This window comes from Pteropus alecto, unplaced genomic scaffold (assembly GCF_000325575.1).
Source record: "Pteropus alecto unplaced genomic scaffold, ASM32557v1 scaffold44, whole genome shotgun sequence".
Lineage (NCBI taxonomy): Eukaryota > Metazoa > Chordata > Mammalia > Chiroptera > Pteropodidae > Pteropus > Pteropus alecto.
In genome coordinates, this window is record NW_006436812.1 from 5,169,128 (window position 1) to 5,195,528 (window position 26,401).

General features: G+C 38.4%; 1 protein-coding gene across 1 annotated transcript in view; it reads right to left on the bottom strand.

Moving 5' to 3' along the window:
* LOC102897525 (ATP-binding cassette sub-family A member 17) overlaps positions 1–26,401 on the bottom strand; it is a 75,526-nt gene that overhangs the window by 21,489 nt on the left and 27,636 nt on the right. Inside the window, exons 12-20 of the mRNA XM_006914194.2 lie at positions 25,312–25,441; positions 22,425–22,579; positions 20,129–20,284; positions 19,645–19,855; positions 17,499–17,649; positions 9,059–9,157; positions 4,092–4,254; positions 2,194–2,497; positions 9–282 (exon numbers count right to left, since the gene is read on the bottom strand). Coding sequence (XP_006914256.2) covers positions 9–282; positions 2,194–2,497; positions 4,092–4,254; positions 9,059–9,157; positions 17,499–17,649; positions 19,645–19,855; positions 20,129–20,284; positions 22,425–22,579; positions 25,312–25,441 — 1,643 coding nt within the window. The remainder of the gene's footprint in view (positions 1–8; positions 283–2,193; positions 2,498–4,091; positions 4,255–9,058; positions 9,158–17,498; positions 17,650–19,644; positions 19,856–20,128; positions 20,285–22,424; positions 22,580–25,311; positions 25,442–26,401) is intronic.

Below are 26,401 nucleotides of genomic sequence, written 5' to 3' on the forward strand. Positions count from 1 at the left end.
GTACATACTCGTACAGGACATTCTCGGAGGTCTCCACGATCGACTGAGGTTGAGGGTGGTTGAATACTGTGATCGAAGCCCTGGCGCCAGCAAGCAGCTTGAAGAGAACATTGTCCACCAGCGCCAGTGCCAGGGCGGGGGAATGGTATGCCTGGTTATTGAACAGCGCTGTCACTATGGTGCGGTTCTTCACGTCTTCAAAGGAAGCTGCCACTAGGTAGTTCTGATCAAAGTTCTCGGGTTCCTCTTCTGACTTATTCAGTAGGAATGCCTCCACTGAACCTGGAAGAAAGCAGAACATCTATCTGAGAGCTTCACACCTGGCCCAGTGGGGCAAGGAGAACTTGCCATCAGTCTCCCCCTAACCCCTGCCCCTTCTGGGTATCTCATCGCCAACCCCCACCCAGGTCTGCAAATGGGCTCCTCCTAACACAGCGGTGCCCTCAATTCTAGTGATCCTTTTTGCCTACAGGGCCACCTCTTGCCTGAACTCCATGACCCTGGGGCCTCAATAAAGTTTGACTGGAGTAGTAAAAACAAGCAAGCAAAAAACCCCAAAAAAGTCTCCTCTAGTCATCTTTTAAATCTCTCCCTCCGCATGGCCCAGATGTGGCCCTGGGCCCTCCACTTTCACCTGTACTATGTGGCCCTAATGGAGTTCCTTGCCTTCTGTCTAGTCCCCAAATGAAAGGACACATCTGATTACATTGCATCGCACTGAAAAACTTCGAGTGAATCCCACCGCCCTTGGGATAAAGCCAAACTCTAGCCCATGACCTACAGTGCCCAACTGCTATTCAAACTCAGCTGCCCATCTTTAAGTTATAGCCATAGCTAAGGACTCATGTTCCTCATATCTACAAATGCTCTTCTCAAGGTTTGGAATGTTCTTCCCCTTCTATGGATCAATTTCTATTCATACCTCAGCCTCTTACTCTGGAGCCTCCTCTGGCCCTCCGTGGCTGGGGTATGTCTATGTGATCTCATAGCACTCTGATCATCATTGTTATTGCCACTTCGTATTGTGACTACTGTCACTTATCCATATGACCTATGGGCTAGAAGTTCATTAATGGCTGGTAATAATATTGTTTGCTGCTGTACTTCCCAGCACATAGGGCCATGTAAAATATGTGACTCATCTGGCATTCTGGAATCTTTAGTGCTGGGATGGATCCTTAATCACAGCAACAACAATGATGATAATTGTACCACTGACTGAAGGCTCACTGAATGCTAACTGAGCAAAGCCCAGATGGGCATTCCCTCACGGAATCTTCGCGATTTATTATTCTCTCCATTTGCATATGAAGAAACCAAGCTTGGAGAGGTAGGGCACTATGACCTCAACCATTTTGCTAGATCATGGTCTGCATTTGACTTCTTTACTTTATTACAAACACATATTACTTAAAATTTTATTTTTAATCAAAATAACACATGAATATAATTTTAAAAATCAAATAATTATACAAGACTTAAAATGAGAAATGGCAGTGCACTAGCCTTTCACCACCCCCAGTGCCTGCTCATCAGAGGTAACCACTTCCCAAATCTTTTAGCTGGTGTTTCTCCAGATTGCTAGATAGTGCATTTATCTACCGATAGCCTATTATGGAAGCAAGGATTTTGTTCTCTTAGGACCTTCCTTACCTCTATGGTCTTCCCCTCCCATCTCCTCCCTCTAGAATGACATCATAAATATGGTTAAATCAATAGTCAGTTTTGACATTATTATGACTAAGTAAAAATTATGCACAGCTGAGCCAAGTAGTATATTATGGTTTTGAGGTTTGGGGTGGTGGTGGTTTGGTACAACCTTCCCCTCCACCTTCCCCTGGAGTTAACATCTTCCTTTTCTCATTTTCTTAGTTTTCTCTACATCTGTCACCAACTCATCCACAAACTCCCTTGATAGAAGTGTAAATCTCCTCTCAGTACATTCGAACATATCAGATAATTTATCACTTTTATTTTTGGATGTATTTTAGTCCCTAGAAAGTCACAATTTGGTCTCATTTCTTGGAACTCTCCTTTTCCTTTCACTTGGGATTTGAAAGATTTTTTTTTTTTTTGGTACTTCTGGCTATTCGGTCTGATTTTAGGGAGCGTCACATGGCCTGGAAGGACATGGCTTCGCTACAAGGCGCGCAGGCCTGCTTCATGCCCTGTTCTCCTGGGCCTGGTACTTACTCAGGATCTCCAGAGGAATCTGTTCCTCAGCTATAAGCATATCTGTAAAATGTTCTGAAAGCCGAGGACCCAACCTGGAATTCGGAGAAATAAAGAATGGAACAATAGTTTGACCATATGTTTTTAGGGTCAGTTCCAATGGGGCATTTTCCAGGTTCGTTTTGAAGTTGAGGGATGTGAGGCTGACTGTAATGATCACCAGAGGCACCAGGATTTGTATCGATAGCATCATTATCCAGTTGCGCCAAGAGTATGTAACCCTTTTCAGGAGCATGGCATAGAACTGTTGGCAGAGAAGACTGAACTATAATAAAAAAAAAAAGATGGGGAGAGATACACCATTAATACGGTCACAGATAGAAGCTGGCAGACACTTAAGTGGCCCCTGGCTCGTGTCAAAGACCCATGCACATGATGTCCCTGTGGCACTGCTAGTAGATGTCAGTGTGTAGTCATGTGTACTGAGATCCCAAGATCTTGAGTTGGGCCTGGGGGTAGGTGACCCTGGAGTTTAGTGCCATGTGCTCCCACTTAGCTTCTTCGTGGCACTGCACATCCTGGGACACACACAGGGCCTTCAAGCCTCAGGCGCTAGTGTCTTTGTCCACCCAAGAGCCTTTGTGGTGGTCAGGTTTGAACCCAGGCCTTCCTAAGTTCCTGGCCCAAAATACCAACAAATCCCTGAAAGTTTCTACCAACTGCCCCAAGTTTCCCACACCTGACATGATAAAGACTATATGGACCTCAAGGGTTTATCAAAAGGCACTGCTATTGATCTGTCTGAGGTTGCACTCTGAGAAATACTTCCTGAGAAGACTCTGGAGCGGTCTCCAAAAGCAAAGCTTGGCCAAGTGGATAGAACCTTGCTGGGGGTTGGGGAATAGCCTCTTACACAAGGCAGATGGCTGGCCTAGATGAGTCCCAAGACACTTTCCAACCCAGAGGCTCCACGGATGACAGTTTCCCCTTTATCATGTGATTCAAGATTATAAAACAATGAAATTAATTTCTTCACTAACCCACAAAAACCAGCCTCATTATTTTACAGCAGCATCTTATAGAGAGCTAAATCGAGACCTCTTTATAAAACGCACAAGTCTTTTTTTCAACATTAAAAGAATATGACAGGTTGTCCATATATTTAATAAGGATATATTTTAACCCTTTTCCCGTTCAGAAAAAAAATGCAGCTCGCTGCCAGCATTAATTTAAAATCATGCGTAGGAATGCTACGTTTTCTAGGATCTGAGCTTTTCAGCGATTGAGAATTACTGTATTTTGTAAATGGAAATACCACTACTAAAAACAGAATGCTATTAATAGAATGATGTCATTTGTTTCTAAACACTATCAGTATACTAGAGAAATGAGAAAATAATAATAAAAGCAAGTTGTTTTGTGGCAAACTTTGGGTATAAGGTTAGGACTGTAATTCAGGAGTTATCTCTGGTAAACGCTGCAGCCACAAGTGCAGTGCCACTGGTGAATATTCCTGGGGCAAATGGGAAATGGGTTAAAAAATTTTAAATTACAGGTGGTACAATACATTATCTGTGCAAGGTTAAAAAGAAAGATTAAATATGCTTTTTGGCTGGTAGATTTAGCTCTTTTATTCTTTCTTTTTCCTGGTGAGAGGAATGGCCAAGACCTTTACTGTGATCTTTTCTGATAATTTCTTCCATTGGGTTAATCCTGGTTAAAAAACACCAGCCTTTTGCCTTTGAATTAGAGCAGAGAGTATGGCTTTGCTGAAACCTAGTACAGACCGCCTTTTATGTCTAAAATTTGCACTTTTTTTTTCTTAAAAGGTTGGTATATACTTCTTGACAGAGTAATAGCATGATTCCAAGAATTAAATCAAAATTGCTTTCTTGCATGCATTTGAAATATCTGCTCACGCCGGTGTTTGAGTGGATTGTCAGGCCAGACGGTAATGAGAAGATTCTCGAATGAAGACATTTAATTCTGTCAACAGGAACTCTGTTGACCAGAGGGTGAAGATGGACAGAGGGACTCTTGATGGCTTGGACATCTATTCCGGAATCCACCAACTGATTAACCCTAAACCAAACCAAAGACAAAAGGAAATATAACTTCTCAAAATCACAACACATTTCATTTTGTTTAAATTAAAAAAATGAAAGCCATGTAACGTTTGAAAAAAAAATAAGAAGTTAAGACAAGAATAATGTGGGAAAAAGGAGCTGCACCTAGATTATATGCTGCTAGCAAGTAAATACTGACTAGGAAGGTCTTAAATAGGCACCAAGTACTCAATTAACTGATCTATGGCTTTTCAAGAGAACTGAGGCAAGATTAGCATGAATAGATTTCATTATTTTCCTTAAAAAATACCACATGCAAATTAAAACAAACATGAAATATCTCTTAATATCTATCTTATGAGCAAAACTATAAATTATAAAACATAGCACTGCAGACACTCCAGGCCAAGAGTTGGTAAACTATAGCCAATGGGCCAAATATAGTCCAAGGCCTTGTTTCTGTATGGCCTTGAGCTCAGAAGGAATTTTACATTTTTAAATGGTTCCACGTTAGATGGCAATCTAAGTAACTACATAACATCCTTGATTATGCCACTAAGTCTACATAGTCTAAAAGATTTACTATCTGGCCCTTTAAGAAAAAGATGTATTCATTGTTGCAACAAACTGTTAATGCGTCAAGAAATAAATTTTTATTCATAGTTATTGGGCCAGTTATCCTACTCCTGGGAATTTGTTACAACAAAACAATCTAGTAGCTTGTGACTTAATTTCCCTCCAGTACAGTTTGGTTGAAGATGGTGTGTTTGTTGTTATCTATTGCTGTGACACAGATTATTCCAAAATTTAGCATTTATTTATTTCAAAATGTTTACTTAAAATAATAGTAAACATTTATTATTTCACACAGTTTCTGTAGGTTAATAATTTGGGAGTGGCTTAGTTGGCTGGTGCTGTTTCAAGATCTCTCATGAGGCTGCAGTCAAGCTATTGGCCAGGGCTGCAGTTGTTCGAAGGCTCAACTGGGGCAGAAGGCTCCACTTCCAGGATGGCACCCACACATGGCCGTGGGCAGGAGGCTTAACAGCTAGCTCTCTGAGTGTAGTTCTGACTAGGATGTTGGTTGATGTTTTGACTAACATGAATGATTAAGATAAAAGTGAAATAACAAAGATATATGTCAGAACTTTACTTATTGGTCCATGAGGTGAGCAATGTTTTTGTTAAATTAAGGCTTGCTTCATACTGGAAGAACATTTCCTCTAATTTTTTGTGCTATTCTTAATGAAATGCTTCCAGATATGGCACACTATTAAGCTTAATTCACATTACTAACATTTTCTCCATCACTTTCTTAATCTAGACAATCAATAAAACAAGAAATTAAACCCTAATTTATAGTGGTTATCGATTTTTATGGTGTAAATATTCTAACCATCATTAATTTTAAACTATCAACATAACATTTCCATCATACAGATGTAAGTAGATGTAAATAACCTCAAGAGCACTGATAATAGTAAAATGTAGCCAAATCATGAAGAAATAAAATTTTGAGTATTACCATTTGTGATATTGTGACTTATAACAAGAAATGTATACTTGGCTTTTGCCTGGTCCTAGCACAGAGCTCCTAAAACCCTTATAACTTCTTAAGTGATAAGAGTGATAAAAAGTGTCTTTTGTTATGTTAATGAGGTGAAATAACTGAATGGTAATGAAAATACTACATATCAAAAAATTGTAAAGTACAAGTAAGATAAGCTCAGAGGGGAATTTATATCAACATATATACATGGCTGAATTTAAATAAATACAGATATGGTTGAAAATAAACTATATAAAAATTTATCTTACAAAGATAAGGGGAGAAGCTCAGCAAATTAAACTCAAAAAAAGTAAAAGAAGAAATGTGGTTAAATAGAATGAACTACTGATTGTGATGAAACAACACAAAATTTTCCCTTAACAAGTAAAGGACATCCATTCTTACTACTTCTACTCAACATTATACTGAAGATTCTACCAGTGAAATAAGCAAATAAAAGGCATAAAGATGGGAAAATCAGAAGTAAAACTATCTTTCAGATGATATGATAGTTACATACAAAATACGAAGGAGTCAATCCAGTATTGTTTGAACTAATAAGTGAGTTAAATAATATCTCTAGATATAAAGTTAATAATAAAAAATCAAATGATTTATGTATATGAGCAACAAAAAATTGAAAAATCAAATTTAGAAATTTATTTCCACACCTTCACAAATAAATTTAACAAAAGACATGCAAGACTTCTGAAAACTATAAATCATTGCTGATAAAAATTAGAAATGACATAAATAAATGAAGCTGTATACGATATCTATGGATTGGAAGAATAGATGTTCTAAAAATTCCTATTCTCCCCAAATTGTTCTATAGATTCAACTTAATACAAGTCACATTCCCAGCAGGTTTAAAAATTTAACAGACTTTATTTTTTAGACAGTTTTAGGTTTGCAGAAAAATTGAACAGAAAAAAAACCAGAGTTCTCATCTACCCGTTCTCCTCCTGCTCCCCTAGTTTTCTCTATTATTAACATCCTGCATTAGTGTGGTACACTTGTTGCAGTTGATAAATTAGTATTCTAGCAAGTTTTTTTCAAAATAGAAATTGGCAACTTAAAAAATTTACATGTTAAGTTAAAAGAACTGTGATAGCTAAAATAATATTCAAAAAACAGAACAAAGCTGGAAGAACTATATTCTACCTTACTTCAAGACATGCAACAAAGCTACGATGTGGTACTGGCATAGGACACACAAATAAATCAATGGAACACAATAATGTACAAACTGACATAGATGTATATAGTCAATTGATTTTTGGTGAAATCATTCAAACAATTCATTGTGGAAGGAAAATTTTTTTCCACAAATAGTTTTGTCACGACTGGATATCCATGTGCAAGGAAATGAACCTCAACCTCTTATCAAACCATATACAAAAATTAATATAAAGCAGCTCATGGATCTATGTAGAAGCTAAAATGATAAAATTCCTAGAAGAAACTGTAGGAGAATAACTTTGTGACTTAAGGGTAAGCTCTAAGAATATGAAAAGGAAAGCCACAGACTGGAAGAAAATATAGGAAAAACATGTACCTTACAAAGGACTTGTATAAAACTGAGCCGTAGGCTTAACATTTGTGTATCTTTTGGTACGTATATTACACTTCAATAAAAATGTAATTATTTTTAAAAACCTCAATGGAAATGTTGAATTGAAGATCAGACACATTTGAAGAGAAAATACATAAGCTGGATCAGAAGATATTGTATAGAATTCAGCTCTGAGAGACAAACAATCGGAAAATATGAAAAAGAAGTTAAAATCTACATAGTACAGAGAGTAATAAGATCTAACACATGTCTAATTGGAGCTCTAAAATGAGAGAAGAAAATCGAGCAGAGTCACTATGTAAACAGACAATGGCTGGACATTCTCAAGCTCATGGAGGACATGAGTCCATAGCCAGAAGTCCATCACATCTTAAGTAAGATAATTCAAAAGAAAACCATACTTAGACACACCATAGTTAAACTGTATAGCATCAAAAACAAAGGGCAGCCAGATTACTTTCAAAGGAACAACAGATGGACCTACAGCTCACTTTTCATCAGCAACAATAAGAACTGTGAAATGATATTTTCAGCATATTGAAAAAAAATAACTCAATCTGGCGGGAAAAAAAAATCCTTCAAAAATTAGACAGAAATAAAATCATTTCTGGGCCAAAAAACCATGAGGGATTGGCACCAGCCTGAAAACACTAAAGGACACTGTAAAGAATGTGCTGTGGGAAGAAGGAAAGTTACCTGAGAAACAAGAGGAAAGAACAAAGAAAGACGTATGTAAACATGCACATGAACTTAAACGATCATTGGCTTTCTGAAACGATAATAATGTTTTGTGGATTTTTTAAAAAAGAGGTAGAATAAAAATATCCAACAACAGTATATAAATTGGTGATGGTGGGATGTGTATGAATAAAATTAAAGTGTCCCAAGTTCTTGCTCTTTCCCAGGAGCAGAGTAAAGACATTAATTCACTTGATACTTTGACAAGTCATATATAAGTCTCAATATCTAGGCTGACCACTGGAATAATGCAATAAAAATGTATAATTTCCAACTAGTATTGGGAAGGAAAATATAGAATGAGGAAAAACTACAAAAAAGGGAGAGAAAAAAGCATGTAGGCAGGACTAGTAGGTGATATCAAATAAAATGATAGATAAAAATTTTAATGTATTATAAATAATGCTCTTAAAACACCTACATGGTCCAGTTAAAAGACAAATATTGCCAGACTGGGTAAAATAATCCCTGTTCCCCTCACTACTCTCTGGCCTAATGTGGCCTCCTGGGTAGTTTATCTGAAGGGCCCTGTCACAGCCTTCCTAGAATGGAGCCCGCACACCTGCTTCAAGACATTCAAATAGCTTGGTGGGTGAAATAGCCAGCCTAGAGCTGCCCTACCTTGGGAAATCTTTTTAAATGAAATAATAAACCTTCCTAATTGTTTAAACCAGCTGAATTCGGGTTTTCTGTTACTTACAGTCAAAAGCATCCCACTAGATACAATGTCTCCTTTTTGTTTTTCATTCCTAGAAATTTCTGTTAAAATTGTGTTTGTTCAACATTTTCTCTATTAGCCAATATCCCTATTATTGGAACTCCAAGCAGAGGCAGGAAGACCATTTAGTGAGGATGTTACAGGAAGGATTCAAGCACTGGGCGATGTTTAGCTAGATGACCCTTAAGAACTCTTTCAGCTCTAAAATTCTTAGAGTCTGTAGTTTTACACTTTCTTACCGAATGAAGACGTCTTCCATAGTGGTAACAGAGACTCCAAAGCTGGTGATGCCCAGCTCTACTTGCCTTAGTTCCAAGTCAGTAAATAGAGATTCGAACCTGAAAGGGAAAAACACTTATTCTTCAAAGGTGGGAGGTGAATCTCTCATATCACCTTGGCTTTCTTTCTACAGGGGAAAAAGCATGGGCTGTGTAGTCAAGAAGATATTTGTTCAAATTTCTAGCTTCACAACTCTAAACTTAAACAGTGAGAGCAATAGGCATTTACTTCAAAAAGTTTCAGTAGGATAAGTCTAACACACACCTAGCACATTGTAAATGCAAAGTAAATATTAATTCATCTCTTTTCTTTTGAGTAAAAAGAAATAATAATACTATTTTTTGCAAGTCCTTAATAAATGCCAGGAGCCATTCTAGTCATTTTCCATGTATTAATTCTGTCAAACCTTCCAACAGCTCTTTAAGGTCAGTGCTGAGAGGTTAAGTAACTTCCCTAAGATAACACAGCCAGAAGTAGCAGAGCTAGAACTAAACTTCAGGCCACTTCTGTTCAGAGACAGTGTTTTTTTGTTTTATTTTTATTTTTGACTGTTATGCTAAATGAGGAAAAAACCTAATTCTTAACAGTCTTTAACCTCAAACCCCTCCATTTTTTTTTCAACTAAATGAATTGTGGCTTTTTGTGTGATATTTAAAAATCCATGACAATCTTCTAAAATGGAAGCTTCTATTCTTTTACAACCTAGTGCCTAGTCCATCAAAGTGCCTTTAAGAAGCACCATTCACATGCTAGATGCCCATAAGAGGCAGGCACCCTGTGTGCCCCTGCAGGCAGGCAGACGGTGGTTAAAGGCTTGAATTGTGAGTTGACTGGGGCTGGATTTGAGTTCAGAGTCTGCCACTTACTAGTTGTTTGACATTGGGCTAGTTGTTTCATCTCTCCAAATCTTTCCTTATCTATGTGATAGTTGTTACCTAAATCACAGAGTTGAAAAGACTGAGATAAATGTAAAAACACCTAGCAAAATAGCCAGCCTATGTAACATGTTCAATATGCATATCTTCCATGTGCACGATATCTTGCTCTTGATAGCAAAACAAAACTAACAGGTTAGTTTTGCCTGTTTTTTATCTTCATATAAATGGAATCATATAGTCTCTTTTGTATCTAGTGTTATCTATGTAACATGTTCAACCATATTGTTGCATACATTAATAATTCGCTTCTGATAATTCAACAGAAGGAATATAGCTCAATTTGTTTATTGATTCTCCTGTTGATTGGCATTTGGATTGTTTCCAAGTCAAGATGCTGCTGAATAAAGCTACCATATACATCCTTTGTCTGGACATATGCTTTCATTTATCTTGGATAACATGATAGACAAAAGGGCTATAAATTCTTCACTGCTTCTCCCACTGAGGTGGAGTTTAATTCTTCTCTGTAAACTGGGGTGACTTTAGTGATTTGTTTGACTAAGACTATGATGGAAGTGATGGGGGTTATATCAGAAGAAGCCCTTAGGCTCTGTCCTGGTTTCTCTGAGAGCCACAGGCATCCTGTAAAGCTTGACTATCTTGAAACCATCATGCTGCAGAGGATTTGTGCAGAGCTCTGGTCAATAGTTTCAGCTGGACCCAGCCCTCCGAAACCCTTTTTTTGGGGACTATTTGTTATTGCAAATTCAATTTTATTAATAGACATAGTTATTCAGATTTTTCTTTCATTTCCTGTCAGTTTTGGTAAGTTCTGTTTTTTAAGAAATCAACCCATTTAATCTAAATTGTCCAACTTATTTATGATATTTTCCTATTATCCTTTTGTAACTTTGTGTTCTGTATGCATAGCAGTTCTTTCATTACTGATGCTGCTTACTTGTATTTTTTCTTTAATGGTTTTGGTAGGGGGGTAATCAATTTTATTAATGTTTTTAATAAACAACTTTTGGCTTTTTAAATTTTCCCTATTTTTTATTTACTATTTCATTATTTTTCTTTGTATATTTGTTATTTCTTCTCTTCTATGTACTCTGGGCTTAATTTTCTGGCATTTTTCTACTTTCTTTAGTTGGAAACTTAGGTAATTGCTTTTTAGCCTTTCTTCCTTTCTAATGTTTTTAAAAAGCTGTATATTTCCCTCTAAGCACTGTTTCAGCAGCTCTGAAAATTTCTGATATGTTGTGTTTTCATCATCATTTGATTCAAAATATTTTAAAATTTTTCTGATGCATAAGTTATTCAGAAGTATGCTGTCTAATTTCTAAATGTTTGTGGATTTTCTAGGTATCTTTTTGTAATTAATTTCTAATTTAAGTCCGTTGTGTGTTGAGGAGACTGGCTGATGGTTAAAACCTATATGCGAGAGAGGAATTCTGGGAATATGGCAGATAAGAAGGACCAGGAATCTGTCTCCTCATTTAAACACTAATTGCACTAGAAGAATCTAGATGTAATTAATACTGGAAGTTGTAACCAGAGCAATTAGGCAAGAAAAAGAAATAAAAGGCATCCAAATTAAAAAAGATGAAGTAGAATTATCTTTTTGCATTGGATCTTTATATGTAGAAAACCCGAAAGATTCCACAAAAGAAGCTGTTAGAATTAATAAATGAATTCAACAAAGTAGCAGGATACAAAATCAACACACAAAGCCGGTTGCATTCCTATTTACGAGCAATGAACAAACTGAAAAGGAAATTACAAAAACAATTCCATTTACAATAGCATCAAAAAATACTTAAGAATTAGCTTAATTAAGGAAATGAAAGACTTGTGCAATGAAAACTATAAAACATTGCTGAAGGAAATTAAATAATACATAAATGAATGGAAACGAATCCCATGTTCAATATCCCAATATTATTAAAATGTTAATACTACCCAAAGCGATCTACAGATTCAATGCAATCTCTATTAAAATCCCAATGACATTTTTTGTAGAATAGAAATATCAGCCTAAAATTCATATGGACTCTAAAGGGAACCCAAATAGCTAAAACAATCTTGAAAAAGAACAAAACTGGAAGACTCACATTTCCTGACTTTGAAACTTATTACAAAGCTACAGTAATCAAAACAGTGTAGTACTGACATAAAGACAGACATATACGCCAATGCAATAGAAGAGAGAGCTTGGAAATAAACGCTCACAAAAATGGTCAAATGACTTTTGATGAGGGTGCCAAGACCGTACAGTGAAGAAAGGACAGTGTTTTCAACAAATGGTGCTGGGAAAACTGGATATGTAGTACTGACATAAAGACAGACATATATGCCAATGCAATAGAAGAGAGAGCCCAGAAATAAACGTTCACAAAAATGGTCAAATGACTTTTGAGGAGGGTGCCAAGACTCTTCAGTGAAGAAAGGACAGTGTTTTCAACAAATGGTGCTGGGAAAACTGGATATACACAGGCAAAAGAATGAAGTCGGACCCTTACTTATCACCATACACACATATGAACTCAAAATGGATCAAAGATCTAAACGTAAGACCTAAATAACAGAACTCTTAGAAGAAAATATAATACAAAATCTCCATGACATTGGATTTCGCAATGATTTCTTGGACGTGAAACCAAGGGCATAGGTAACAATAGAAAATATAGACAAATTGGACTTCATAAAAATTTAAAAAATTGTGCGTCAAGAGACATTATCAACAAAGTAGAAAGGTAACCCACTGAATGGGAGAAAATATTTGCAAATCATATATCTGATAAGGGATTAATATCCAGTATATATAGAGAATGCCTAAAACTCAACAACAACAATATAACAACCCAATTCAATAATGGACACAGAACTTTAATAGACATTTCTCCAAAGAAAATACATGAATGGCCAATAAGCACATGAAAAGATGCTTAACATCATTAATCATCATAGAAATGCAAATTAAAACTACAATGGGATGCCACCTCACACTCATTAGAATGACTACTATAACAAAAAAGAAAAGAAGTGTGGTGGGCATGTGGAGAAATGGGAGCCCTTGTGCCCCGTTAGTGGGAATGAAAAAATGATTACAGCCTCTGTGAAAAACAGTACGGCAGTCCTTTAAAAAAATAAAAAATAGAATTATTGAGGCAAGATAGTTAGCCTAGGGAAGTTCCTCCTCCCGTCTAGGATGCGGCTCTGGTATTTCTCCCTAGTCCTTTATTCAGCTTTCTCCCAGTTTTGATTTCAAGCAGGAGACTCTCCAGCATGAAAAACAAGCCAAGGCCAGAAGACAAGATATATGTATGGCCTTGGGTGACTCTTCCCCTCCAGGTGGCATGGGAAACAAATCAAGACCTGGAAGCAGGATGGATAGCTCTGGGACAATCCCACCCCCAAGAAAATAAAAGCCGGAGATAGCTTTGTGCAGACCCTCTCTGTCCATACTTTTAAGCATGTACCTTTGCTTTAATAAAACTTGCACTTTCCAGCTTGTTTGTCAAGTCCTTGAATTCTTTCTCCCAGCATAAGACAAGAACCTGGTCACTGGAGCTACAGGGTCCGTGTCCCTCTTTGGACTCCCACCCTGTCGAGCTCTCTGGCATCACTACCATATGACCCACCAATTTTGGGTATATACCCAAAAGAATTGAAAGCAGAGTCTCAAAGAGATATTTGTAACCCACGTTCACAGTAGCATTATTCACAATAGCCAAAATGTGGAAGCAACCTAAGTGCCAACAACAGATGAATAGATAAGCAAAATGTGATATGTGCATACAATGAAACACTATTTGGCCTTAAAAAGTAATATGCTACAACATGGATGAAACTTGAGAACACTATGCTCAGTGAAATAAGTCACAAAAAGACAAATACTGTATAATAAGTGAAACTTGAGAACACTATGCTCAGTGAAATAAGTCACAAAAAGACAAATATTGTATAATTCCACTAATATGAGGTACTTAGAGTAGTCAAAATCATAGAGACAGAAAGTAGAATGCTGGTTACCAGGGTCTGGGGTCAGGGTGGGGGTTGGAGAGGTGAACAGGGAGGAGAATAGGGAGTTATTGTTTCATGGGTATAGTTTCAGTTCCACAAGATGAAAAGAGTTATGGGGATGGATGGTGATGATGGTTCACAACAATGTGAATGTATGTAATACCACTGAACTATGCACTTAAAAATGGTTAAGACTGTAAACTATACGTTATAAGTATTTAACCGCAATCTTAAAAAATACAAAATCCTAGGTGTGATTTTTCAGACCTGACCACAGGTAATCTCACAAAGGCTTTACCTGGCAGGCCTCACCTGGAAAGCTGTTTCTTGTGTCCCACCCCCACCCCAGCACACCAAAATTGAGGCACCCCAGTGAACTTCAGTCTCTGGCAGGAGTTGTAGCCTAGGACTCAGGCCTTCTGGCTAATAATGCTCTCATTAGCATTCTTAAGCCCAGGGCCTTTATTCCCAGGCCTCTTTATCTGAGGTCTTTGTCTGAGATCCTCCTCCTACAGCTCCGCCCAAGCCTCTTTATCAGGGGGAGGGGAGGAGAAAGTTTGAAGACAGTTCTCCCTTCCCCCTCTGACACTGTACCCTATACTTTTCCATTTCTAGTCCTCCCCCTCACCTTCCCACTACCCACAGGGAACATCAAACAGCCGGAGACTTTCGTTTGGGGTTCCCTCAACCATAAGAGGATCCTCGCGTCTGTGCTGATTCACCAGACCCTCCACCGATGGGACATTCCATGGGAAAAAATGGAATGGGTGGGCCTGGGGGGAATCGGCATTTTCTCCAGTTTCATACTCTTGCTTACACCATCTTGGGAAGTGGTTAAAGTCTTAACTGTTGTTTTGGGCCTGTTGCTTTAGTCAGCTACTCTTATACCTGGCAGCTCAGCTCTCTCTAGCTCAGGTGAGCTGCAGAAGTATTTGTGCTTTGCCATTTAATCAGTCCATTCCTTTATAACGTTGGTCTTGGTGTCATTCCTATAAAATCTTTACTCACTCCAGATTATAAAAATATTCTGTGGCATATTTTTACAGTACTTATATAATTTAATTTTTAACATGAAAAAATTTAAATTCTCTGAAATTTATTTTGGTTTGAGGTATTTTTAATTATGTTGAAACAGTCTTATTCTAACTTCAAAAAGAAATAAATTTTAGCAAATGTATTTTTCTCATTTATGTGGATGATGACGTGGTTATTTCCTTTTGACATACTAATATGGTAAATTATATTAATTAGTACAACTACCAAACAATCCTTTCAACATATTATTCTTTCAATGAACTGTTAAATTAAGCTGGATTAATAAAAAGAAGTGAGGAGTATTTTTTGTTTTCTACTCTCTGGAAGAATTCAAATAGAATCCAAATTATCTTTTCCTTAAATATTTGGTAAAAATTAACAGATTTATAAAAGCCTCTGGTACTTCCTGTGTTAATTTTAATAAAATGACTTTTTGAGATAATTATTCATTTTATTTAGGTTTTCTAATATATTTACTTAAAATTGTGCAAAACATTGTCTTCTAGTACTTTGTATCTTTTTTTTCCCCAACTCAATTCTCATTTTATGTATTTGTGCTTATTCTCCATTCATCTTCATGAGAATTCTTTGCAGGGTTCCTCTCCTTAATGGAACCCCTAAATTTAGGAATGCTTCAGGAATGGGTTGTAAGCCCTGTTTTCTTCTTTCTCTATATTTTCTTCCTACATGACCTTATCTCTTCTCATGACATTAAATATCTCCATGCTGATGACTCCTGAGTGCATTTCCAGGCTAAAGCTCTGCCTTCCTGATGTCTTTCTTCAAGATTCAAAACTGTCCTTTTTACAACCATCCTTCCCCAAACTTTTTGTCCTCTTGTCCTTCCCACTGCCACTTGGGAGTAGCCAGAGAGCTAGAAGTAAAACCAGCAAGAAGTAAAATTGCCAAGGAAGCCAAAAGAGGAGTGTTTGCAGAAGAAAAGACTGAGCAACTAAATAGTTAATGTTGCAGGGTTGAGTAAGATGAGGGTAAAAAGTCATTGCTATGTTTTAGTTCTTAGGTTGAACAGAGAGTTCATCAGTGCTCGTTTTATTATTATACTTTACAACCCACAAATGCATAACATATTCTTATTTGTAGGTATAAAATAGTACCCCATAATCTTTTTTTAAAGAAAGAAAGAAAAGTCCCTACTGCATTTGGTATGATTAAAGCTGATCATGATCTTAAAAACTGTAGTTTGGATGGGAGAGTATAGGTTAAAGCCATTGTGAAGTAGACTGAGAAATGCTTGGGGCCATGACAAAAGGAGGCAACATGTTTAGACCACTCTTCAGTGAAGTTTGGTCGTGAAGGGCAGTGAAAGTATGGAGCGGTAGCTGGAAAGAAAGTCTGGCTCAAGAAGTTGTTTCTCCCTAAGAGCAACAAATGAGTAGGACAAACAAACAGAGACTCATAGACATGGACTACAGGCTAGTGGTTACCAGAGGACTATAGACTAGTAGTTAGTAGTTGGGTGGGGAGGAGCAGGGAGGTAGACGGGGTAAAGGGGGTTAAATATAGGGTTTAGAGGGAGGGTGAAGTGGGTAAAGGGGATCAAATATATGGTAGCTGAAGGAAACTGGGCTTTGGATGGTAAACACACAATAGAATATACAGATGTCAAATGATAATGTACGCTTCAAAATTATATAATTGTATTAACCAATGTTACCCCAATAAACTTAATTTAAAAAAAAAAGAAGAAGAAGTTGTTTCTCCAGGGTGTGCTAGTATGTTCATGGAGATGACCCAGTACAGAGAGGAACTGATGATGTAGATGACAGAGAGGATAATCACACAAGTGAATTCTTGAAACAGTGGGGTGGATGGGATCTTGAGTTGGTGTTAAATAAGACTTTAATAGGAAGAGGAATACATTCTCAATTGTAAAAAGATGGAAGAAAGAAATAAAAAAGCAAGCAGGTTTGTAGGTTTGCGATAGGCATAAAATAGAGTTCTTGTTTGTAGGTTTGTGATAGGCATAAAATAGAGTTCTTGTTTGATGGTTTTTATTTTCTCAGTGAAGTATGAGGCAAGGTTCCTATCTGAAAGCAACACGGGGACTGCGAACAAGGAGAGAGGGAACTGTTGTGAGCCAAATTGAGGCCTACCTAAAATAATTAATTAAAAATAAAAATCTTCCTCTGAGTGCCATCACTTGGGGGCAGGTAATTAAAGTTCACACAAGGGCCCCTGTAAACCATGTTAAGGAATTTGACTTTAACCTGAAGTCAACTGGGTGCCATCAAAGTTTTCTATGGAGGGAGGTGACATGATCAGAATCTCATACTTTCAAGTGCACTTTGGCTGAGATGTGATGTCTTTCCAGGAAATATAAAAAGTCTAGGGGTCCAGACCCTTACAGAATTGAGTGCCTTTTCTGAGGAGAAGCACAGTAGAGATGATTCGGAAAACTCAATACATATAAACTGTTACTCCAGCCCTCTTGGGTCCATACCTGTGCATGCTCTCTTTAGGAAGTATAAATGTTATTTCTCCTCCAATGCTGGACTGAATAATTGCATTTGGTATGTGATGATAAATCAGGTGAAGAATCATCTCTGTGTCACAATCAGGTTTTTTCACTAAAGTCACATAATATCCTGCACCTGAAACAACATTGAAACGACCATGAAACAAATTTACACTTTATACTCACCTTTAGATTTCTGTGGCTTAGAGTGGGACAGCACCATGGAAAGAGCCCTGTGGGATCAAATTTAAAACGCAATGAACTTGCTTCTGAAGGTCTATAATGTTATTCTTGAGAGTCTTGCTTTTTATTCCGTTAATTAGAAGGTAATAGTGGTGAATTTAGCAAAGAAAGTCAAAATAAAGGAGGCTTGCATTAAGAGCAACATTCCCTTTAAGTGATAACTAACTTGGGGACGTGAACACAATAGGCAGAGGCCTTGAACATTAGGTGAAGAACAAAGATACCTCTACAATAATTAAATCATGTTTTCTAGGATTTATACCTTAATGGCATTCTAAACATTCTTTCAGAAAATAATAACACTTGTGACTATTATGCTGGCAATGTAGTCATTTAGCAAACATTTCTTGAGCCTCTAAATGCGACAGGCACTATTCTAGGTATGAAGGGTATAGCAGTGGACAAAAATCCCTACTCTCATGGGGCTTCCATTAAAGGGGTATGAGACAGATAATAAGATAAATAAGTAAAATGTATAGAATATTAGTAACAAGTGCTAAGGATTAAAACAGAGGAAGGGATGTGGAGTATTGGGGAGTGTTATTTTTTCAACAAGGTCACCAGGGAAGGCCTCACTGAGAATGTGACATCTGCATAAGGACCACCAGCTAGTGACCTGAGAAAGAGCAGGAGGGGTGGCACTATGAGTGCTGAGAGAAGGATTGGGCCTGTCATGCTAGATCAGCAAGGGGGCCATGTGACAGAAGCAGAACAAGGAAATGTAAGAGCACTGGGAAATTTGGTCAAGGTAGTGGGACCAGGCCAAGTAAGGCCCTAGGGGCCACTCCTAGTCAAGGACTCTGGCTTTTACTCTCAATGGGAGGGGAAGTCATTGAAGGGCTGAGCAGAAAAGTGACATGTTAATTCTGACAACTGGGCAGAGGCTGAGAATAGGTTAAGAGGCAACTGCAGTAATCCAGAGCGGGGCATGGTGGCCGGGACCAAGGTGCTAGCAGGTGGTAGAGATGGGAAGCTAAAGCCACCAGGGTTTGCGGATGAATCAGATATGGGCTGTGAGAGACAGAGGGGTCAGGGAGCCTCCAAGGTTTTGGCCAAGTTCCTAGAAGAATGGACCTGACTTTACTGCAGGGGAGTAGCTTTAGTGGGAGAGAGCTGGAGCTCAGCTCTGCACAGGCTTCGAACAAGGCCAACAGATCCGTTCAACGTCCATGTGGAGATGTGGAGTAGGCAGTTAGAAACCGAAACTGGAGTTCAGGAGAGAGGTTCAGGCAAGAGAAACACACATTTTTTAGCACCAAGAAGGTATTTAAAGCCAGGATATTGGATGAGATCACCAAGTCAGTGGGCAGAGAAAGAAAAGTGAAGTGATCGAGGTGCTTCCATGTTTAGAGGAAGGAGTGATGCAAAGGAGCAGTCAGAGACATGGGAGGGAAACTGAAAAGGCATGGGGTCCAAGAAAACAAGAGGAGGGGGTTTGAAGTGGACTAACCAGTTGTGGAAAAAACAAGTCACACTTGTATAGCATTTTTGCATGCATGATATCGTTCTTTGAGAAACATGGTATTTTATTCTCAATTTGATAGATTAGAAAACGAAAGCTAAAAAAAAAAATAAACAAACTTGGCTACCTGGATGAAGAGGCAGTGAACTGGCAGAGTGGAACTCAAACACAGGTCGTCTGACTCCAAGTCAGAAGAATTTCAAGATTCTTTTCAATTCTTTCTTTTCTCATTCTCACAATCTCCTCTGCCTGGGACCTAAGTTCTCTACCCAGAGGCAGCAGACAGAAAGTCAGGAGAAGGCCTCTCCCTGCCTGATCTCAGGAGCCCTTCATGAAAGTTAACAGTGGGCACTTTCTTCAGACCCAGGGGCCTGTACAGAAGGGAACCTGGGCTGCCCTTCATGCTTCCCTCCTTCAGCCACTCACCATATTTCTGTTTGAGGAACAGCGATGACCCGCAGCACTGCAGCTCCCCCTTGGCCATGATGGCGATGCGGTCCCCCAGCAGATCGGCCTCGTCCATGAAGTGGGTGGTCAGCAGGATGGTGCGGTCACTTTTCTGCTGCTGAAGAAGGTCCCAGATGGCCCTCCTGGAGATGGCATCCATGCCTGAGGTGGGCTCGTCCAGCATCAGCACCTGGAGGGCAGAGGAACAACCTCGTGAACTGGCCCCAGCTGGCTGTGCTGCCGGTCCTGTGTAACTTGAATTCTATGAAGATGCGGCAGTACCGCCCTCACCAGACTGTCTGTCCAGGGCATTCATGGCTGAGGTGGTGCTAGAGGACGATGCCTCTGGGCACCTGCTGCCCCAAGTGTTTATCCACTGAGTGCGTGAGTCCTGACCTGTGTCCTTCAGGAGGCTGAGCCTCACTGTCCTGACTGTTTCTCCACCACATGCAGGGGCCCTGACCTTGGAGCCTGTTATGAGGGCGATGCCGATGGACAGCTTGCGCTTCATGCCCCCACTCAGGAACTTGCACCGGCAGTCCTGCTTGTCCTCCAGACTGAGGATGCGCAGCATCCGTTTGACTTCTTCAGAGCACTTCTGGTGTGACAAGCCTTTCAGCTGAAATAGAAAAAGATAGATAGATCTGGCAGAGGCTTCTGACAGGAGGCTGACCCATCCAACAAACATTTTGCTTGAATATACAAAAGATATACACAAGATATACAAAATAATGTACTACCTTCAGGGAAAGGAATGGACAAAAGGCTTTAGTATTTTGAACCATGAAAATATATGACTTATCAATACCAAATATAGTTGCATATTAAAAGGATTATACACCATGACCAAGTGGGATTTATCCCAGGAATGCAAGGAAGTTTCAACATATAAAAAAATCAATGCAAGCATGTAAGTATACTTATAAGTATAGCACTTTCCTGAGTTCCAACCTCAGGGGGCAGTGGGAACTCCTAAATTTATAGTCAGTTAGTCAGAAGTGCTTTGTTTGTCTGGGAACCCCCAAGCTTGTGGCTGGTTTCTGAAGTGGGGGCAGTCTTGTAGGGTACTGTGCCCTTAACGTTTAAAGTCTGTGCTAACTCTATCATTAGCGTCAAGCTGATCCTGAAATTCATATGGAAATGCAAGGGACCTAGAATAGCCCAAACAATCTTGAAAATAAGAAAAAAGGTGGAGGACTCACACTACCTGATTTCAAAACTACTACAATTAAGACATTATGGTATTGCCATAAGGATACACACATAGACCAATGGAATAGAATTAAGAATCCAGAATAATCCCATACATCTGTGGTCAACTGATTTTGACAAAGGTGCCAAGACCATTCAATGGGGGAAAGAATAGTTTTTTCAACAAACAGTGCTAGACAACTTGATCTCCACAGGCAAAAGAATGAATTTGACCTCTACCTTATACCATACACAAAAATTAGCTCAAAATGGATCAAAGACATAACTGTAAGAACTAAAACTATGAAACTCCTAGAAGGAAATACAAGTGTAAATCATAGGTAATCGTTTTACAAATGTGACATCAAAAGCACAAGCAACTAAAACAAACAAACAAACAAACAAATAAAATTGGATTTCATCAAAATTTAAAATTTTTATGTATCAAAGAACATTATCAATAAAGGGAAAGGATAACACATGGAATGAGAGAAAGTCTTTGCAAATCATATATCTGATAAAAGTCTAGTATCTAGAATATATAAAAAACTCTCATGATTCAACTACAAAAAGATAAGCAACCTGACTGAAAAATGGGCATTTTTCAAAGAAATAGACTATTCTTCAAAGAAGACATAGAAATGTCCAATCAGCACACGAAAAGATGCACCACAACCTTAATCACCGGGGAATGCAAATCAGAACCCCAGTGAGATACACTTCACAGCCACTAGAATGGAAGTTCCTCAAAAAGTTTTTTTTAAAGATTAACATAGAGTTACCATATGACCCTTACTCCTAGGTATCTACCCAAGAGAACTGAAAATAAATGTTCAAACAAAAACTTGAACACTAACATTCATAGCAGCATTATTCACATAGCCTAAGGTATAAACAATCCAGCTGTCCATCAGCTGATGAGTGGATAAACAAAATATGGATATACAGCTCCATACAATGGAATATTATTCAGCCATTAAAGGGAGTAAAGTATTAACACATACTACAACATAGATAAACCTTGAAAACATGTCAAGTGAAAGCCAGACACGAAAGTAACATCCAATGGAATGCATGATTCTATTTATTTGAAATATTCAGAATAGTCAAATGCATAAAAATAGAAAGCAGATTAGTGGTTGCCAGCGGCTGAGAGGAAGGAGGACTAGGAAGTGACTGCTAATGGATACAGGTTTTTAGAGGTGATGAAAATGTTCTGCAATTAGATAGTGGTGATGGCTGTACAACACTGTGAATATACTAAAAACTACTAAATTTTACATTGTAAAATGAGCCAAATAGTGAATTTCATGTTATGTGAATTTCACCTCAATAAAAGTAAAAAGTAAATATATAAAATTAAAATAATATTTTCTAGAAAGCTTTAACTCAAAAACTTTAAGCACCATGCTTCTCCCCCTTCCCGAATGTTTAGGGAATAACATCCAGAAGAGGTTTCAAAACCCTCCCAGGTTTTCTGACCCTCCCAGAGTCAGAGAACTGCAGGATATCTTACCATCTCCAAGAATGAGTACAGGGGAAACAATGTTTGTCATCCACTGACTCACCTGAGCATAGAAACAAAGCTGTTCTGCTACTGTCAAGTTATCAAACAAGATATCATGTTGGGGGCACCAGCCTAGGCTCTTCCGGATTTGAACCATGTCTTGTGAAATTTCATATCCATTGATATATGCCTGTCCACCTGATGGGGAAATAAGACCTAGGAGCAAGTGGAAGACACATCCTAAAGTCATTTTCAGTCAGAGCACACAGCCGAACAAAGGCTTGATCATGCCCTCTGCTTTGCTTCTCTCACACAGACTACCCTGTTCTTCTTTCTCACAGTTAATCAGTAATGCCCAGGGAATATATGTTCTATGACAGTGAATGAGGATGTGTGTGGGGGATAGTAGAGATAGGAGATGTACTCCTATCTTGCTTTTGAGGGGTTCCAATCTGGTAAGCGAATACAACACACACAGACATTTGTAAAACAAATTACATTGCTATAAGCATTAATAATATGGATGCACAGTAAATATGAAGGAGAAAAGTCTTTGGGGATCTAACAGTTCTGAACTGAGATCCTTGAAGGCAAGATCCATGACTGATTCATCTCTGATTCTCAATGAATTCCTAATGAATAACAGTGAATGAATGAATGTACTCACTGCCAAATATATGTCAACCTACCCGTCCTCATACTATCTTTGTCTTTATTCTCATTTTCTTATTCTAAGTATATTTTTCACATTGAAAAAGGGCAATAAATGTCTATTTCAACAAGGTTTGGAGAAGAAAGTATTACAAAGAAAACAAAAATTATATTAAATCCCATCATTAAAAAATAACTGCTGTTAACATTTTGCTATATAGCTGTATGTATTTTTTATGCATATACTGACTCATGCATTAATTTTTTAGCAAAAATTGGAAAATATAGATCCTGGTTTTTCATATAACAATGTATTGAGGCCATTTGTCCACATCAACAAAATCTGCATAATTTTTAAAGGCTAAAAATATTTCATTGTTACAAATATACCCTATTTATTTAACCTACACTAGTAGAGATTCAGATGATTTGTAATTTTTCACAACTATAGACATGTGATATAACTTTGCCTGCTTTCCAGATTATTTCCTTACTCTAAATTAACAAAAGTAGATTTAGTAGGTCAAAAGGCAGGTGAAACTTTAAAGATTTTTGTTACTTACTGCCAAATTACCCATTGCTGGGGTTTTAGATCTTCCATTTTTTCTGTAGTTAATAAAGCAGCCATGATTGTTTAGGGGAAAAAGGTGATATTATTCTACAGTAAATGTAAAAGTCTCCATATAGTTACAATAATAGAATAACTAAATAGAAGATCTCATAGAGCAACAACAACAACAACAAAATCCACACACAAAATACTACTGAGTGGAGAGACAGGGATTAAAATACAAAACATGCCTGTACTAAGTTTTGGGTCTCTCTGCAAACAATGTGATATAGAAGCCCTTCCATGTCTGATGCCAGATTTTCCCTTCCCAGCTTCGCATCTTCAGGGCTACTGAATCTCACTATGTGTCTTTTTAGTGGTGCCACTTTCTCCAGGGCAACGTGGCCTTTTTTCTATGCCGTGTCACTGCTGGTAGACATCTGTGGCTGAGCGTTTCTGAAATATCATTCATAGTCTTCAATTTGACAGAATTTTCAATTACATTAGTTAATTAGCCCAGTCATTTATTTGATGATATTTATCAAGTGCCTTTTGTTTGCCAAGCACTGTTTCAGGCACAGTGGATCCGGAAATAAATAGAACAGATTCCCTGGGGTGAAGAATGAGGGAGACAGAGAGATAACACACATATATACAAACAAACCAGGTAAGTACAGACTGACAAATCCTAGGGAAAAAGGAGAATGCAAGAAGAGTCTGTATGTTGTTTGTATCAGTTGGCCTCCTAAAACAATGTTAGTACCTGGCAGGCCTTCTTGATCACTTAGCCTGTGGGTCTAGCTGGATCACCTTTCAAGCACTGAAGACCTCAGAATCTCTGTAGAAGGGAAGGCCTTCTCTAAGCGACCGTACTGCCAGGAGCAGTAATGCTTGTATCTGAGAGAGGACACCCTGTCTAGAGACACTACCTTGCCCCAGTCCAGCAAACTGGCTAGCTGAGTCCCCAGTCCTGATGCACACTGAGCCCATCCAGCGTGTATCTGCTTGGCTAAAACTTGGCATTTAAAGTCTGAATACTAAAGGGGTGACCAAAGGCTCCTCAGACCAAGCTTCACTATGAGTCTGCTCTTCAAATGCCTTGAGTAGAAGGTGCATCAGCAACCTGAGGAGAATCATGGTGGCCTGACTTTGAAGTGCTAATAGCTTCCTAGCAGTTTGGTGTTCTGTGAGCAACAAAGAACTGGTTGGCTTTCAGAGCTCCTGAAGTTTGGAAATGGATTTCATTGGTTTTGCACAGGTGAAGACTTCAATAAATGTTTCTCGAATGAATGAGTTTTCAGACATCACAGAATATTAATTGATAAAATGTGAAGAATTATGTAGACATAAAAATTATTCTGAAATACTTTTAGAATAATTCACCAGGTATTATTCTAAAAGGGCTCCTGGCCATGAAAAGCAAATGGAGGATTGCTTTGGTTGAGAGACTGGCAGTGCTTCACTGTACCAGAAAATTCTATCTGGAAAACAACATGCTAAGCAGCATTCACAGCTTCCCTATCCAAGAGTAAGTTCCTCAGATTGACTGAAAGAGCCAGATTTCCTTCTTTTGGTACAGAGTAATGTGAACAACCAGACACTACACAGAGGGTAAAAACAAACAACAAACAAAAAATGCTTAATATTAAAATGTCAGTGAAATCTAATAAGGGTAGATGGAGCTAAAAATGTAGATCTGTTCAATGATTTCTTCCGTTTCTTCAGGAGGGCTGTCCTCATTGTATACCTGTGAGCATGCAGCAGACGGTGGTTTTGCCTGCTCCGTTGTGTCCCAGGAGAACAGTGATCTGCCCCTGGTACAGATTCATGGTCAGACCTTTAACTGCTATGTGTTTATCTCTTCCCTTATAAAACACCTGTGGAAAAATCAAAGCGTGACTGACAGTGTAACACATACATGCATGTGGCATCTCTGAAGAACCTCTGACAGGCTGAGAAACTGAATAATTTATCAATTGTGGAAATCTACAAAGGGAGCCCCTTCTTTGAGAGTTTGTCTCAGTAGCTGTTTGGAGCTCTGAGGAAACTGACAGGGAGCAATCCTAGGGGTTTTCCAGAGTCTCTGGAACCTGGTAGTAGAGAACTTGAACCACAGAGGCCAGAGTTCAAGGATGAAGGGCCCAGAGATTGAATGGGGAATTTTTTTAATGCTTCTAGATCCACACCTTGCTCTGCATTACCTGGTTAAGCCCCTGAGAAAGGATGCCCTGGCTCTTTGGTGGGAGGTGTTTTTCTAGGGAGCGGATCCCAGGCAGAGCAGCCTGTTTTCTGGATCAAACATCTCCAGCATTTTAAAAACCATTCATTGTTCCTTATTACACAAGTAATTCATACAGAAGAATATAAGAAAGAAAATCAAATCACTCATAACGCCACCTTCAGAGATAGCATCACATTTTAGTATATGCCGTAAACAATTTCTGTCCTGTCTAATGGTATTTGCACTGGACTTGGGGTCTGCAGTGCAGACACTAGAGTTGAGTGAAACTTAGATGTTACTTCTTTCCATAATTTATCTAATTATGTTTGGGAGCTGGATGCTGCCAGAAGGAATTTGGCAAACTTCCCCACTACCTCCACATCAATTTGATAGTGATTTTTAAAAATCAAGTATGACAGTCTTGTTCCTTGACTTCGCAGTCTCCCTTTTTCATTAAAGGTTAATATGTGGCAGAATTCTAGGCAATAAGAATAAGGGGTAATCTACTGAAGGGCATAAAGAAGGAAGGTAGGAAGGAAAGAAGGAAGGAAAGAAGGAAGGAAGGAAGGAAGGAAGGAAGGAAGGAAGGAAGGAAAGAAGGAAGGAAGGAAGGAAG